The 18,404-nt window shown below is 48.8% G+C and overlaps 1 protein-coding gene across 2 annotated transcripts in view; it reads right to left on the bottom strand.

The window, feature by feature from the left end:
- Positions 1 to 18,404, bottom strand: part of ZNF609 (zinc finger protein 609) — a 216,949-nt gene that overhangs the window by 34,737 nt on the left and 163,808 nt on the right. For both annotated transcript variants that reach the window (XM_082254933.1, XM_082254934.1), the window contains exon 6: positions 1,030 to 1,405. In XM_082254933.1, the coding sequence (XP_082111059.1) occupies positions 1,030 to 1,405 (376 nt within the window). The remainder of the gene's footprint in view (positions 1 to 1,029; positions 1,406 to 18,404) is intronic.

The following is an 18,404-nucleotide window of genomic DNA, read 5'->3' as shown; positions in this document are numbered from 1 at the left end:
AAACGCTACAGAGACAGGTGAAGATTTGACTGAAAGAACCTGTCCCCTGGCCAGGAACCAGAATTCGATCTTGTACCCGGAACAAATCAGTTTGCAAACCCAATCGCCCTGAACGAAGATCCCTGAAAGAAACGCAGATGTCCCACCACCCCTGAGCCGTGTGAGGGCGCCCCTTCATGCTGACTTACCTTGGTCTTGGCCCCAGGGCTTTTTAGCACCTCCAGAAGTTCTGAAATGCTTACCTTTTTCTTGTGCCCCAGAGGCACGAAATAAAACGTTTGTGAGCTGAAAAGGAAGGACCCTGCTTAGGACGGAGTGTAATACCTTTGGAAGATTGAGGAAGAAGAGTACTCTTCCCGCCAGTCAGTCCATTGAACAACTCATCTAATGAGTCGCCAAATAACCTGTCTCCCAGAAAGGGGAGATCAGCTAAGGCCTTTTTAGAAGCTTGGTCAGCCGACCAGTTCTTCAACCAAACCATGCGTCTTAAAACAATGCTAACTGCTGAGACCCTGGCCACCACTCACGCTCGTAGGCCAAACTGGGGGGACCATAAGGATCTAGATTATCCAGTGCAAAGCCCCAATCGGCATTGTTGCTTGTAGATCGCCAGGAAAATTCTTCCCTGAACACTAGCTAGCAAGTGAGTAAAGATAAATAAAAGAAAATATTATGAAAAGAATAAAAAAAAAAAAAAAAAAAACTGAGACCGGAGTCCAAGCAGGAAACCTAGGTCCTACTCCTTCTCTAGGCAGAAACAAACTGATGTGCTGGTTTTTGCAGTGGGGGTTTATGCCTAAAAGGACAGCCCCCTGGGCGTGTGTATTCAAATTTTACTGCCTAGACTACTCCTGACGGGAGCAGCATAATCCCACTCCCCTCATGGAGATGAGGCTGCGTCTGTCGACGGAAGAAAGAGAAAAAAGTTTTAGACATACACTTTAAATACTCTGAAGTGTGCAAAGTTATAAAAAATACTCTTAAAAATAGATATTCTTCTGTGAGTAAATCAACATCCAGAAGCAATACCTGGGTAGTTTTGCATCATGACTGCTGGCATTCCACGATAGCTTGGATGGTTGGGGTCATAAGCTTGACTATAGGTGTAGCCATGCATATATGGGATATAGGACTGGTGTTGAGTAAGTGGTGATGACACAGGAACATGAGTACTGGTACGAGGGTCCTTAGGCAGCACACGAGGGTCCTCAGTTGCTTGTGGTCCCTTCACTTCCACATTAACACCTTCTTTGCTGTCCTCTTTAGAGGGAGCTTCCTTGCTGCGACTCCGCTCTTCCTTGACCTTCCTCTCCCTCTCTTCTTTCCATCTTTCATCGTCCGCTTTTAAAGCATCCGTGTACTTGGGATAGACATAGGACCACATACGTGATTCTGCCTCCTGTTGCTAAACAGATTGTTACAAAAGAAAAAAAAAATCTTTAAGTTGCTGATAAAACAAAGATGAGTATACGTACAAAATACAATTTTTTTTCTTCTGTTCACTCACTTTGCATTTTGTAAATCGATTAAAAAACTATTAAACAATTTTTTTTTTTTTTTTAAAAGCATTCTTACTTAACTGCATTTCTTCACACCTGCCTAAAACCTTTGCACAGTATTGCATATATTATATATATATAAAGATTTTTTTGTTTGCTTGAGTTGTAATGCTTGACTCTTCCTTGAGCGGTAGTTTTCATGTTGGTTCAGTAGGGAATTTGAAGCCTGTAATTTCAACCCCTTTTTCCTACAGCTTACCTGTAAAATCCTTTTCTTGGAGTACATCATGGGTCACAGAGCAGCCATAAGAATTACTATGTTATATGCCACCTCATAGGTAGATAGACAATGGAAACCAAAAAAACAGAAGTCCCCCTCTAATTAACCCCTCCCATACAGGAAGTACCTCAGTTTTGTAGCAAGCAATAAATATTGCAGACAAGAGGGGAGGTACCTCTGTGTCCCATGATGTACACCCAAGAAAAGGATTTTACAGGTAAGCTGTAGAAGAAACTCCTATTTTTTTATCATACATCACAGGACACAGAGCAGTCATAATTACTGAAAATGGTGAAGGTGCGCTAAAACAATTGAATGAATCCAACCTAAGCAACTCAAAGTTACAATCAAACATAAATGTTGGATAATGGGTGCATGATATTATAAAAGAATATGTTTCAAAAGTCCATAATAAATAAATCATAAGTGTCCATATGTGATGAATCCAAACTGATGATTCACGAAATACAATGCTTCTTAAACTTCAGTGTGAAAAACCCACCACCAAGTGAAATTCCTCCATACCAGACGGAAATAAGGTGCACGCAAAATACAAGTCAACTGATAACCACCAAATTTAAAGAGGAAGTAAACCCTCCTCTGACACTTGTACCTATAGGTAAGCCTATATTAAGGCTTACCTATAGGTACTGTAAATATCTCCTAAACATGTACCGTTTAGGAGATATTTACATTTGATGCAGCCAGTGACGTCACTGGCGCATGCGCTCTGAAGGAACGGCCGATCGTGCCGTTCCTTCAGAGCCCTGTGCCGTGACCGCCGGCTCCCGCGCGCGTGCGCGGGAGTGACGTCACCGCGGCTCCGGCCAATCAGATGGCCGGATGCCGCGATCCCGGAAGACGGGCGACTGTACATGTAGCCCGTCATAGAGGTAAGAGAGCGGCGCGGCGAGGGCTCGTTCTAAGGTAAGTATTTGATAATGAGCTAGTATGTGATGCATACTAGCTCATTATGTCTTTCTCTTTCAGGATGTAAAGAAGAAAAAAAAAAGTTTTTCTCAGGTGAGAACACCCAAATTAGTCCCTTACCGGACAGCAGGTAATAAGCGCTTGTAATTCCAATAGTATCCACTACCTCCTCCTCTGTATCCAGCCTATAGCAGGATAATTCTAAGACCACAAAGCCGATGATCCCCAAGCATAGGATGACCTATCTCGGTCGATGTCTAATAGGAAGAAACGCGTCAAAGGAGGCGTACCTGTCACGTATGTTGCTCGTGGTCCGCGCTGCAGCCGGACGCGAGTTTGCTTAAGAAATTCCCTGCATGAAATACCATCTTATGCTGATTTACTACTCATCTCTTGTAAGTGCAATACTGTTTTTTCAATAAATTGTCTGGAAAATATCACACTATCGGCAGCTTTATCTTTTACATCCTATGCTTGGGGATCATCGGCTTTGTGGTCTAAGAATTACCCTGCTATAAGCTGGATACAGAGGAGGAGGTAGTGGATACTATTGGAACTACAAGCGCTTATTACCTGCTGTCCGGTAAGGGACTAATTTGGGTGTTCTCACTTGGAGATTGGAAGCACTTTAAATTTGGTGGTTATCAGTTAATTTGTTTTTTGCGTGCACCTTATTTCCGTCTGGTAAGGAGGAATTTCACTTGGTGGTGGGTTTTTCACACTGAAGTTTAACCGCTTGCCGCCCGCCCGCCGTCATATGACGGCGGAGCGGAGCGACCATTATCCTGGGCCGCCGTCATATGACGGCGGCACTTTAAGCAGGGCAGGCGCGCGATCGCGTGCACGCCGCCCTGCACTTTCGGTGTCGGGGTGTCCCCGGGACACCCCCCGTCACCGGCAGGGGGGAAACAGCCAATGGGCGTGGCTGTTTCCCACGTGATCGGCTGTGTTCCAATGACACAGCCGATCACAATGAAGGCGCCCACCAGATGACCGCGCATGCGCGATCGGGAGCGCGCAGCGCGGTCGTGTCGGTGGCACTGTGTTCCGTAGGAACACAGCTGTCACCGGCAGTAGTAAACAGTCACTGACAGTGACTGTTTACTATGTGATCGGCTGTGAATCCATTCACAGCCGATCACAAAATGTAAACAAAGAGCAGTAACTGACTGTTACTAGCTCTTCTCTCCTCATACAGTTTCCAGTATGAGGGGAGCAGAGCTAGAAATAGTGAGTTACTGCTCTGTACACATGTCACAAAGTAAAAATCACACTAATAAAGGTCCCCACACAGTCCTCAGCCCCCCCCCCCCCAATATCACCTGTCACCCAACAGTCACCTCATCAGTGCCCAGAAATTGACACCCATAACGTTCACATTTGAGCGCAGCGATCGCAGGCAGAATCACTGCGATTCTGCCCGCAATCCGGAAATCATTGCAAATCGCGGGACGCCTGTGCGTTGCCCGTGATTTGCAATAGCACCCCAAACGCTGTGCGATGTTGCCGCCATTTCCGCCTGCCGAATCGCGGTAACATCGCGCAAACATCGCATGACGCCCAAAAAAGGTACAAGAGTTTCTTTGGAGCGTCATGCGTTGTTTGCGTGATGTTACCGCGATTCGGCAGGCGGAAATCGCAGCAACATCGCACAGCGTTTGGGGTGCTATTGCAAATCACGGGCAATGCACAGGCGCCCCGCAATTTGCAATGATTTCTGGATCACGGGCAGAATCGCAGTGATTCTGCCCGTGATTGCTACGCTCACATGTGAACATAGCCTAAAGTTCACCGGTCACCAGAGACTGCCATCAGTAACCCCGTGCACCATCGCCCGTCACCTGTCACCCATCAGTGACCATCGCCCGTCACCTGTCACCCCATCAATCACCGTCACCTGTCACCCCATCAATCACCGTCACCTGTCACCCCATCAGTCATCGTCACCTGTCACCCCATCAGTCATCGTCACTTGTCACCCCATCAATCATCGTCACATGTCACCCCGTCAGTGACTGTCATCTGTCACCCCATCAATCATCGTCATCTGTCACCCCATCAATCATCATCACCTGTCACCTCATCAATCATCGTCACCTGTCACCCCATCAATCATCGTCACCTGTCACCTCATCAATCATCATCACCTGTCACCTCATCAATCATCGTCACCTGTCACCTCATCAATCATCGTCACCTGTCACCCATCAGTCATCGTCACCTGTCACCTCATCAATCATCATCACCTGTCACCCCATCAATCATCGTCACCTGTCACCTCATCAATCATCATCACCTGTCACCTCATCAATCATCATCACCTGTCACCCCATCAGTCATCGTCACCTGTCACCCCATCAGTCATCGTCACCTGTCACCCCGTCAGTCATCGTCACCGGTTTGCCATATACATGCAATCACTTACTGACCGCCTAACGACTATATGCGTCGGCCATTAAAAGCTAAATACTGGGGTTATGGCAGCAGATAGCCCCCATAACCCCGGTATTTTTTGAAACGGCGGGCGGTCGGCTTTCAGATAAGGGTGGTCCCAGTGGCGGATTCGCCGCGGAATTACCCTTACGGTGCAGGGGAAGAGGTGCCCCCTCCTGCCGCGTCCCAGACGTTTTCCCAGCTTACCGGACCCGCCGGCAGCGGGGAAAACTATCCGGTCCCGGATCCTCAGAGACAGGAAGTCGAGTGAGGGCAAGATGGCCCTCACTCAACTCTATGGTCTTGGAGGACCGGAGCTACGTCAAAAGACGTTGCCTAGCAACCGGTTTAAAGGGCCGCTTTTTTTTTTTTTGCTTTTTTTTTTTTTTGCTTTTTTTTTTTCCTCTTTCAACAATTTTTTTTTTTTTTTTCTTTTTTAGTGTAGTTGTGAGGTGTGAGGTCTTTTTGACCCCAGATCTCACAATAAAGAGGACCTGTCATGCCTATTTCTATTACAAGGGATGTTTACATTCCTTGTAATAGGAATAAAAATGATCAAAACATTTTTTTTTTTTTAACTGTGTAAAAATAAAAAAATAATAAATAAAATAAATAGGAAAAAAAAAAAAAAAAAAAAAATTAAAGCGCCCTGTCCCCGTTAGCTCACGCGCAGAAGCAAACGCATACGCAAGTCCCGCCCACATATGTAAACGGTGTTCAAACCATACATGTGAGGTATCGCCGCGATCGTTAGAGCGAGTGCAATAATTTGAGCCCTAGACCTCCTCTGTAACTCTAAGCTAGTAACCTGCAGAAATTTTTCAAATGTTGCCTATGGGGATTTTTAAGTACCAATGTTTGGCGCCATTCTGTGAGCATGCGCAATTTTGAAGCATGACATGTTGGGTATCTAATTACTCGGCATAACATTATCTTTCACATTATGGAAAAAAATTGGGCTAAATTTACTGTTTTCTTATTTTTTAGTTCAAAAAAGTGAATTTTTTTCAAAAAAAATCGCATTTGGAAGACTGCTGCGCAAATATGGTGTGATAAAAAATATTGCAACGATCTCCATTTTATTCTCTAGGGTCTCTGCTAAAAAAAAATATATAATGTTTGGGGGTTCAAAGTAGTTTTCTAGCAAAAAAAATGATTTTAGCTTGTAAACACCAAGTGTCAAAAATAGGCCCAGTCTTAAAGTGGATAAATGGACAACTTTGTGTAAAGCGCTACTTGGATGTGAGGCCTATGTATGTGGCCAGGCTGTGAAAAAGTGTTACACATGTGGTATCGCCATACTCAGGAGGAGTAGCAGAATGTATTTTGGGGTGCAAGTTTTGCTATGTACATGCGATGTGTTAGAAATATTGCATAAATGGACAGCTTTGTGTAAAAAAAATGTGTTTTCATTTTCTTTCCACATTTTCCAAAAACTTGTGGAAAAAAATGACATATTCAAAAGACTCATTATGCCTCAAAAATTATACGTTGGGCTGTTTGCTTTCCAAAATGGGGTCATTTTATGGGGGTTTCCATTGTCCTGGTGCTCCAGGGCCTTCAAAAGTGCGATAGGTTGTCAGGAAATGATATGTGTAATTTGTGCTCCCAGAATGCCGGACGCTGCTACTCGGATGTTAGGCCTCTGTATGTGGCCAGGCTGTGAAAAAGTCTCACACATGTGGTATCGCCATACTCAGGCGGAGTAGTAGAATGTGTTTTGGGGTGTAGTTGAAAGTATACATGTGCTGTGTGAGAGAAATAACCTGTTAATACGGCAATTTGTAAAAAAAAAAAAATAAAAAACAATAAATCTTCATATTGCAAAGCATTGTGGGAAAAAATTACAACTTCAAAAAACTCATCATGCCCCTTATTAAATACCTTGGAATGTCTACTTTCCAAAAAGGGGTCATTTGGGGGGTATTTGTACTTTCCTGACCTTTTAGTGTCTCAAGAAATGATAGGCCTTCAGTACATCAGGTGTGATCAAGTGTGATCAATTTTCAATGAATAGCACCATAACTTGTGGACTCTATAACTTTCACAAAGACCAAATAATATACACTTATTTGGGTTTTTTTTACCAAAGATAAGTAGCAGTATAAATTTTGGCCAAAATTTGTGAAGAAAAATGACTAATTTGCAAAATTTTATGACAGAAACAAAGAAAAATGCGTTTTTTCACGATATTTTCAGTCTTTTTTTATTTATAGCACAAAAAATAAAAAACCCAGTATTGATCAAATACCATCAAAAGAAAGCTCTATTTGTGTGAAAAAAAGGACACAATTTTTGTATGGGTACAGTGTTGCATGACTGAGTAATTCTCAGTCAAAGTGTGAGAGCGCTGAAAGCTGAAAATCGGTCTGGGCAGGAAGGGGGTGAAAGTGCACTGTAGGCAAGTGGTTAAGAAGCATTGTATTTCGTGAATCATCAGTTTGGATTCATCACATATGGACACTTATGATTTATTTATTATGGACTTTTGAAACATATTCTTTTATAATATCATGCACCCATTATCCAACATTTATGTTTGATTGTAACTTTGAGTTGCTTAGGTTGGATTAATTCAATTGTTTTAGCGCACCTTCACCATTTTCATTTATTATTTATATTCATCAGGCACTGGATATCGGTAGCAGCTTTAACCCCTATCAGCGCACCCTCCCCACACATACAGTCATAATTACCATCTGGGACGTCCCAAAGCAATGCCCTTGAGGGGAGGGGGGCCACTAAATATAAAAAAAACGCCATCAGACCGAAAAGATCTACATAGCTGCCTGCAGCCCACTGAGGCCAAATGCAGAATCCTCCCGAGTCTTAACATTCATCTGTTAAAATCTAGTGAACCTATGTACTGAAGACCAAGTAGCAGCCCTGCAAATCTGAGCCATAGAAGCTTGATGGCGAACTGCCCAAGAAGCACTTACTCTTCTGGTAGAATCTGCCTTTACCAGAAAAGGTGGAACCTTCCCCTTTAAACCATACGCCTGGATAATGACCTGGAGAATCCACTGAGAAATTGTAGACCTAGATGTTGCCTGCCCTTTCCTGGGTCCTTCCAGCAGCACAAACAAAAGGTCGGTCTTCCGAATCTGAGCTGACATCTTCAAATAGACCTTAAATGCGCGTACTACATTGAGAGAATGTAACAACTTTTCCTTTGCGGTTTGATTTGGAAAGAAGGCAGGCAGTATAATGTCCTGATTCAAAAGAAAAGCGGACACCACCTTGGGCAAAAACCCTGGGTGTGGACGTAGAACCACCCTATCTTGATGAAAAATCTAAAATGGCTCCTTACAAGAAAGAGCTGCTAACTCAGATACTCTTCTAGCTGAAGTTACTACAACCAAAAAGACTTAGACTAAGTCAAAACAACCAGAGGAATATGCCGAATGGGCTTAAAAGGCTGTTTCTGTAGAACCGCCATGACCAAATTTATATTCCCAATGGTGGCCAACTAGAGGAAGCATACGTAGCACCCCATGTATAAAAGCTCAGACCAAGGAATGTGAAGCAATTAACCTTTGAAAAAATACTGACAAGGCTGAAATTTGACCTTTAATAGTGCCTAAAGCTAGCTTCATATCTACCCCTACTTGCAAGAAGGCTAGAATTCGCCTGAAATATTTATGGGGATGCCACCTCCTGGCCTCACACCAAGAAATGCAAGACTTCCAGTCTGTAATAAATGCTTCTAGAGACTGGTTTTCTAGCATTTATCACTGTAGAAACTGCAGGACCAGATATACCCCGCTCCCACAAAATCCAGGCTTCAAGAGCCAAACCGTCAAATTTAGAGATGGTAAAGCAGGGTGGAATATCGGACCCTGAGAGAGCAGATCCAGGCTGAGCAGTAGGAGAAACCATGGCCTTCCCACCGCCAACCTTAGAGTTTGTGCATACCAAATCCTCCTGGGCCAAGCCAGAGCCACCAGGATTACTGGTTTCCCTTTTTGCTAAACCCTGCGCAGAAGCTGTGGCAGCAGCTGAACTGGGGGGAAAGGCATATATCAGGGAGAACTGCTCCCAGGGAGTCACCAAGGCATCATCTCCGACTGCAAGTGGATCTCTGGTCCTGGACACAAATTTGTCCAACTTATTGTTGAACCTAGATGCCAACAGATCTACATCCAGGACCCCCCATCGTTGACAAATTAAGGCAAAGATCTCAGGATGTAAGGAACATTCCCCTGGAAACTGCTGCTGGCGACTCAAATTCTGCCTACAAGTTCTCTATTTCTGGAATGAAAACCCCAGACAGACATTGAACAAACTTCTCCGCCCACGATAAGATGTGATCCACCTCCTTCTGGACTGACTGACTCTTGGTGCCCCCCTGATGGTTGATATAGGCAACAGCCGTGGCATTGTCGGACTGTACCCTGATGGGGCAACCCCGAAATCTGGGAGTCCAGCATCTTAATGACCGACCAACCACTTGGATTTTCAGGATATTGATGGGGAAGCTCCTTTGTAAACAGGACCATTTCCCTTGGACAGTGGCTTCCACCAGAAATGCTCCCCAGCTGGAGAGACTGGCATCTGTAGTCATCACCTACCAGACTACTGGAAGAAAAAATTTCCCACTCTCCAAATCCCTGGCAACCAACCAATCTAGACTCTGACGCACCCTAGGTATTAGAGACATGCGACAATCTAGGGCCTGGATCTTTTTGCTCCAGGCTGACAGAATGTTGTTCTGTAAAGGTCTGGCATAGAATTGGGCATAAGGAACTGCTTTGAATGAGGACACCATCTTCCCTAGCAACCTCATACAAAGTAGGAATGCACCAATCCGATATTAGGATCGGATATCTGCATCGATACTGCCTAAATAGCTGGATCGGTAAAATGAACAGGTCCATGGGCCGATCCGGTTTTGTTGCAGCAGAACCTACCTCGGGGTCTGCTGAGTCCCGGCTCAGCTGTCCCTTACTTGCACGGAGCCGCTACTTCCTGTATAGGTCCGGCACACAGGCGGAGTGATATCAGATGCACTCCGCCTGTGAATGGAGGAGCCATACACATGAAGCAGAGGCTTTGCTCTGTACTGCAGCCGCATGCTTCCCGGGCCAGCCACAGACAGACACAGTGCCTACAAGAAAATCCCTGCAAGTACCCTTATATCTATTACTGCAGGGCTTGACAAGTTTTCCTGAAATCTAGGAGCCAGCTAAAAAAGTTAGGAGCCAGTTTTTTTTTTTTTAAACAAACAACCAAGCTTTATTTCCAAAAAAATAACATACTAAATTTACACATAAACAGAAACAGACTGTCTGTTTCCATCTGATCCGATCCACGGGATGGATAGAAAATAGAACCACCATCCGTCTGTTTTTGGCAGACAGGATCAGATGACGGCAGATTACTGCTCCATAGAGGCGACTGAAGGGTCCGATCAGGTCTGCCTGAAAAACTGACAGGCGGACATGATCAGACAGCCCGTGTGAAAGGGGCCTTCGGCTGTGGCATGGCGATGAGGAAAAAAAATTATATTATTATTTTTTTTATAATTGAAAAAAGAAAAAAAATTTTTAATAATTAAAAAAAATTAATAATAATTAATAATAATAACCACACTCCCTGTCCACTTACCTTTTAAGCAAAGGTAAGTGGACAGGGAGATGAAGCCTGCAAAAACTTCCCTCATCTCCTCTTGGGAAGGAGATGGACAGGCATTGAGGACAGGCAGGGGAAACAGCCATTAGTTACTGCTCGTCAAACTCCCGGCCACCACAAGAGGGCACCAGTTCCCCGTTCTCTCACTGAAGAAGGCCGAAAAGCCGCGGCCTCAATTTTCGGACGGCGCGGAAGTCCGTGCACTCGGTGAGTGGTTGGGGGGGGGGGGGGCGCAAATGGGACAGGACACCTCTTGCAGTGCACCCCGGGCGCCAGGTGGCTAATTCTAGTCGCCAATGCGACCTGGCGCCCGGGGTTTGTCGAGTCCTGTATTACTATATACTGTGTGTGTATGTATGTATGTATATATGTATGTATGTGTATATGTGTATATATATATATATATACACACACACATATATATGTGTGTGTGTGTATAACACCTTTGCCTGTACTGTGTCCACAAGGAAACCCAGATACTCTAGACCAGGGGTCTTCAAACTATGGCCCTCCAGTTGTTCGGGAACTACAATTACCACCAAGCCTAGTCATGTCTGTGAATGTCAGAGTTTTACAATGCCTCATGGGATGTGTAGTTCCACAACAGCTGGAGGGCCGTAGTTTGAGGATCCCTGCTCTAGACTCTAAACTGGCTGCAACGCTGACTTTGCCAAATTCAGAATCCACACAAGACGTTCTAAGAACTGAACACATTCTGGTTCAGAGTAGAAGTATAAAACGACCAGTCTACAAGTAATAGATCGCCCAGGTATCCTACCACTACTATCCCTTGTAACTTTAGAATAGCCAATACTTGAGCTAGGGATTTTGTGAACACTCGCGGAGCTGTGGCTAGCCTGAATGGCAAGGCTACGAACTGAAAATGACTGTCTTCTGCCGCAAAGCGCAAAAACCTTTGAAGGGCCAGAAAAAACTGGCACGAGAAGGTATGCATCCTTTATTGTCAATTGATGCTAGAAATTCTCCTCCTTGCAGAGACCTGGACCACTGACGCCTGATGGCGGTAGGCCCAGGAAGTACTGAGCGCTCGAGTGGAGTGCGCCTTAACAGGGAACGGAGGATTCCGACCCCTAATCGAATAAGACAGTACCACCGTCTGTCTGATCCATTTGGAGATAGTCGCGGCAGATGCAGGCAACCCCTTTCTGGGGCCATCCGTGATCACAAAAAGTGAATCCGTCTTACGGAACGATTCCGTAGCCTTCAGGTATACCCTGATTGCCTAATTAGAGTAGGAATAACTGAAGCTGACAACCCTCTGTCCTTCAGTACCTGGGTCTCAATAGCCAGGCCATTAAAACCAGCGACTGTAAAGCACGATGGAAGATCGGTCCTTGGGACCGCAGATCCTCCCTGAGAGGAAGTCTCCAAGGAGCGTCCGCGACTAGCCTGTCCAAGTCGGCGTACCTGGCTTGACGAGGCCAGCTCGGAATTTCCAGGATAACTGGAGTTCCCTCCACCTCTATCCTGCGGAGAAATCTCAGCAGCAATTTGAGAGGGGGGAAAACATATAGTAGCTGATACTGCCTTTACAGGCCGTTCAGCGCGTCTGCTGCGTCCGCAAGAGGATCGCGGGTGCGAGCCCTGTTGAGCCAACCTACCAACAGATCCATATCCGGGGTGCCCCAATGAAGGGACAGCTGGTGAAATACCTCTGGATGAAGAGACTATTCCTCTTGATCCAGAATCTGACGGCTGAAATAATCTGCCTGTCCAACTCCGTGATAAATATCGCGGAGAGAACTGGAACAACTGTTCCCCCAATAAGAATGTTGGCCACTTCTATGGCCACCAGGGCACTCTTAGTGCCCCTTGGTGATCGACATAAGTCATGACCGTGGCATAGTCCGATTGGATCCGAACCGGGCTGCCCTGGAGCTGCTCGGTCCAGTAAATCAGAGAAAGTCTGAACGCTCTCAGTTCCAACACATTTATCGGTAACCTGGAATTTATCAGAAGAAATTACTTCCCCTGGCTGAGCATCGGAGACCGAAGCCACCAGAGCAGAGCCTCCCTGGTCCGCTCACTCAATCGGATCCGATTGTCCAGGGAATCGGGATTCCGATTCCATATGGGAAGAATCTCCTCTTTGGAGAATTCGGGTATGAGACTGGGCAAACGGTACTGCCTCTAAGGAGGCGACCATCAATCCCAGCCATTTGACGGACAGCAACATCCGAATCATTGACTGAATCTTCTGGAGTTTCTCCGCATGGAGAAACACTCTTGCCAAGGATGTATCCAAAATTAGGCCCAGATAGTTCAGTCTCCTGGTGGGAACCAGGGATGATCTTTGGGAAAAGAAACGAAAACGCTGATGTCCTGCGAAGATGGGGATAGGAGGATAGGCATCCTAAATGTCTATGTACGCCAGGAAATCCCCCTGATGCAGGGAGGCCACCACTGTATGGATGGACTCCATCTCTTCCAAGATCAGAATTGGACGCACCTAGCCCTTTTTCCTGGGCATTGTGAACAAGTTCGGCTAGAACTCCTCCAAGGAATGGGAACTACCACTGCTTGTTGTATCAAGCTGTCCCCCGCAAAGCTTTTTAAGCGACCCGGGGATGTCGAATATTGGAAGGGAAGAATCGCACCGGTGGAAGTGATCGAAACTCGATCTTGTATCCCGACCATATGACCTTGCGAACCCCTTTATCCGGGGTTCTGGAAAGCCCTGGATCCGGAAACCGGTGAAGACGTCCCCCCACCCCAGAGATGGGTGGGGCCCATTCTGTCAATCCAACGGGATAACAGTGGTTTTATTTAGTCTGGAAATCGGTGAGTCCACTGTTGGTGGTACCGTCCATCTTTGAAATGAGGGATTCCTCAAAATGATAGCGCCTAGCAATGCGTTTGGAAATAGCAGGGCTCATTTACGGACGACCCTATTTGGGCAAGGGAAACCCTTCACCATTTTTGGTAGGCTTGCTAGTACCAAAAAAGTAATATGAGTCTCAGCTCCTTCTGCCGGTGTAACCTCAAGATTTAAGGTTTCCCGGACAGACACAACTAGTGCTTCCACCAACGCTTCTTGTGATATGGCGGAGGCAGAAGCGTCCTCCTTACTGTCTGAGGAGACCGTACCTGAGACAACAACCCCAGAAAAGGGACTGCAATGACCAGCTCAGAAACGGTATCTGAGGTATCAGATGACATAGGGGTAGGCGGGGGTCGCTCTTCTTGACCCCCGTCCCTGAGAGGCTACCTCCACCCGGGATACCAAAGACTCCAAAACGCTAATAATGCATCATCACAAGTGGGGTACTGGAGGGTCCTGCGGCCACCCTGAGGGGATCAGGTGGGGATACATGTGTGGCAGGGTTCATGTAACAAGACAATTGCCAGCAAAACACAAAAAAATTGCAAGAAAAAAACATTTTTTTTTTTTTTTTTTTTTTAAACTTAGTCCCCCAGCGCAGTAGCGCCCCTCAGTCTACCTGCTTGGACCCCTCAGAAAGAGAGAGAGAGAGAGAGAGACCCCAAGGCTCACCTGATGCACAGAAGTTTCTTATCAACCTGCTTCCAGCACTGTCTGTTACAGAGAGGAAGTCTTTGGCTTGCTTTCCCTGGGCCAAGGAGGCGGCTCCACCCCTTTACACACTTTCCGGCGCCTCCCAATTACTCCACGAGGTGTTTGGTCACCTCAAACATGGCCGCCCCCATGCTGGAGACACGAGGCTACGCCAATACGGCGGCCTCGTGCGATCTGCAGGAAAATGGCGGCGGCCTGTGTAGGATAGCGGCGGCTTGCAAGCTAGCAGCGGCCTGCGGGATGTGTGCATTCGGCCTGTGCGGCCTGCGGAAGTGCCTCGGCCTGCGGGAGGCTGTGTGGCCTGTGGAAGTGACCGGCTTTCTGGAGGGGATGGCGATCTGTGGCTGCAGTAACTCAGGCATAGGCATCTACCTGTGTACACACTAGACAGGTAGGATACCTCTATACCTCAATAGTAATGCCTTTTAGTAGTCTGCCACTGACTTCAGTCACCCTTACAGTCATATAGTGACTTTAGATAGTCAGCTCCCAAACCAAGCCTCCTGGTTTCTATTCACAAAAATCACACTCAAATTGGGGGATCTGTGACCTGTTATAGCAGGGGTGGGGAACCTTTTTTCTACCAAGGGCCATTTGGATTTTTGTAACATCATTCGGGGGCCGTACAAAATGTATGCATAAATGTAATAGGCATTGCTTTGCGGCAAAAAACGCTGTAAAATATTGCGTGACTTTGAGGTCACAAAAGTGTGAAAGGGGCCTTCAGTAATCAAGGTATAGTGTGCCCCCTTTCAATGCAGACTGACCACAGCATGCCCCCTTTCAATGCAGACTGACCACAGCATGCCCCCCTTTCAATGCAGACTGACCACAGCGTGCCCCCTTTCAATGCAGACTGACCACAGCGTGCCCCCTTTCAATGCAGACTGACAACAGCATGCCCCCCTTTCAATGCAGACTGACCACAGCGTGCCCCCTTTCAATGCAGACTGACCACAGCGTGCCCCCCTTTCAATGCGGAGTGACCACAGCGTGCCCCCTTTCAATGCGGAGTGACCACAGCGTGCCCCCCTTTCAATGCAGACTGACCACAGCGTGCCCCCCTTTCAATGCAGTGACCACAGCATGCCCCCTTTCAATGCAGACTGACCACAGCGTGCCCCCCTTTCAATGCAGACTGACCACAGCGTGCCCCCCTTTCAATGCAGACTGACCACAGCGTGCCCCCCTTTCAATGCAGACTGACCACAGCGTGCCCCCCTTTCAATGCAGACTGACCACAGCGTGCCCCCCTTTCAATTGCGGAGTGACCACAGCGTGCCCCCCTTTCAATGCGGAGTGACCACAGCGTGCCCCCCTTTCAATGCAGACTGACTGCAGCGTGCCCCCCTTTCAATGCAGACTGACCGCAGCGTGCCCCCCTTTCAATGCGGAGTGACCACAGCGTGCCCCCCTTTCAATGCGGAGTGACCACAGCGTGCCCCCCTTCAATGCAGAGTGACCACAGTGTGCCCCCTTTCAATGCGGAGTGCCCAGAGCGTGCCCCCTTTCAATGCGGAGTGACCACAGCGTGCCCCCTTTCAATGCGGAGTGACCACAGCGTGCCCCCCTTTCAATGCGGAGTGACCACAGCGTGCCCCCTTTCAATGCGGAGTGCCCACAGCGTGCCCCCTTTCAATGCGGAGTGCCCACAGCGTGCCCCCTTTCAATGCGGAGTGCCCAGAGCGTGCCCCCTTTCAATGCGGAGTGCCCAGAGCGTGCCCCCCTTTCAATGCGGAGTGCCCAGAGCGTGCCCCCCTTTCAATGCGGAGTGCCCAGAGCGTGCCCCCCTTTCAATGCGGAGTGCCCAGAGCGTGCCTCCCTTTCAATGCGGAGTGCCCAGAGCGTGCCTCCCTTTCAATGCAGACTGACCACAGCGTGCCCCCTTTCAATGCAGACTGACCACAGCATGCCCCCCTTTCAATGCAGACTGACCACAGCGTGCCCCCTTTCAATGCAGACTGACCACAGCGTGCCCCCTTTCAATGCAGACTGACCACAGCATGCCCCCCTTTCAATGCAGACTGACCACAGCATGCCCCCCTTTCAATGCAGACTGACCACAGCGTGCCCCCCTTTCAATGCGGAGTGACCACAGCGTGCCCCCTTTCAATGCGGAGTGACCACAGCGTGCCCCCCTTTCAATGCAGACTGACCACAGCGTGCCCCCTTTCAATGCAGAGTGACCACAGCATGCCCCCTTTCAATGCAGACTGACCACAGCGTGCCCCCCCCTTCAATGCGGAGTGACCACAGCGTGCCCCCCTTTCAATGCGGAGTGACCACAGTGTGCCCCCCTTTCAATGCGGAGTGACCACAGCGTGCCCCCCTTTCAATGCGGAGTGACCACAGCGTGCCCCCCTTTCAATCCGGAGTGACCACAGCGTGCCCCCCTTTCAATTGCGGAGTGACCACAGCGTGCCCCCCTTTCAATGCGGAGTGACCACAGCGTGCCCCCCTTTCAATGCAGACTGACCGCAGCGTGCCCCCCTTTCAATGCAGACTGACCGCAGCGTGCCCCCCTTTCAATGCGGCGTGACCACAGCGTGCCCCCCTTTCAATGCGGAGTAACCACAGCGTGCCCCCCTTCAATGCAGAGTGACCACAGCGTGCCCCCCTTCAATGCAGAGTGACCACAGCGTGCCCCCTTTCAATGCGGAGTGCTCAGAGCGTGCCCCCTTTCAATGCGGAGTGACCACAGCGTGCCCCCCTTTCAATGCGGAGTGCCCACAGCGTGCCCCCTTTCAATGCGGAGTGCCCAGAGCGTGCCCCCTTTCAATGCGGAGTGCCCAGAGCGTGCCCCCCTTTCAATGCGGAGTGCCCAGAGCGTGCCCCCCTTTCAATGCGGAGTGCCCAGAGCGTGCCTCCCTTTCAATGCAGAGTGCCCAGAGCGTGCCCCCCTTTCAATGCGGAGTGCCCAGAGCGTGCCCCCCTCTCAATGCAGACTGACCACAGCGTGCCCCCCTTTGAATGCAGACTGACCACAGCATGCCCCCCTTTCAATGCAGACTGACCACAGCGTGCCCCCCTTTCAATGCGGAGTGACCACAGCGTGCCCCCTTTCAATGCGGAGTGACCACAGCGTGCCCCCCTTTCAATGCAGACTGACCACAGCGTGCCCCCTTTCAATGCAGAGTGACCACAGCATGCCCCCTTTCAATGCAGACTGACCACAGCGTGCCCCCCCTTCAATGCGGAGTGACCACAGCGTGCCCCCCTTTCAATGCGGAGTGACCACAGTGTGCCCCCCTTTCAATGCGGAGTGACCACAGCGTGCCCCCCTTTCAATGCGGAGTGACCACAGCGTGCCCCCCTTTCAATGCGGAGTGACCACAGCGTGCCCCCCTTTCAATCCGGAGTGACCACAGCGTGCCCCTCTTTCAATGCAGACTGACCACAGCGTGCCCCCCTTTCAATTGCGGAGTGACCACAGCGTGCCCCCCTTTCAATGCGGAGTGACCACAGCGTGCCCCCCTTTCAATGCAGACTGACCGCAGCGTGCCCCCCTTTCAATGCAGACTGACTGCAGCGTGCCCCCCTTTCAATGCGGCGTGACCACAGCGTGCCCCCCTTTCAATGCGGAGTAACCACAGCGTGCCCCCCTTTCAATGCGGAGTGACCACAGCGTGCCCCCCTTCAATGCAGAGTGACCACAGCGTGCCCCCTTTCAATGCGGAGTGCTCAGAGCGTGCCCCCTTTCAATGCGGAGTGACCACAGCGTGCCCCCCTTTCAATGCGGAGTGCCCACAGCGTGCCCCCTTTCAATGCGGAGTGCCCAGAGCGTGCCCCCTTTCAATGCGGAGTGCCCAGAGCGTGCCCCCTTTCAATGCGGAGTGCCCAGAGCGTGCCCCCCTTTCAATGCGGAGTGCCCAGAGCGTGCCCCCCTTTCAATGCGGAGTGCCCAGAGCGTGCCTCCCTTTCAATGCGGAGTGCCCAGAGCGTGCCTCCCTTTCAATGCAGAGTGCCCAGAGCGTGCCCCCCTTTCAATGCGGAGTGCCCAGAGCGTGCCCCCCTTTCAATGCAGACTGACCACAGCGTGCCCCCCTTTGAATGCAGACTGACTACAGCGTGCCCC

The sequence above is a fragment of the Pelophylax lessonae genome, assembly GCF_965119305.1.
Source record: "Pelophylax lessonae genome assembly, chromosome: 4".
Lineage (NCBI taxonomy): Eukaryota > Metazoa > Chordata > Amphibia > Anura > Ranidae > Pelophylax > Pelophylax lessonae.
The sequence above is the reverse complement of the archived record's forward strand: the minus strand, read 5'-3'. Positions and strand labels throughout refer to the sequence as shown.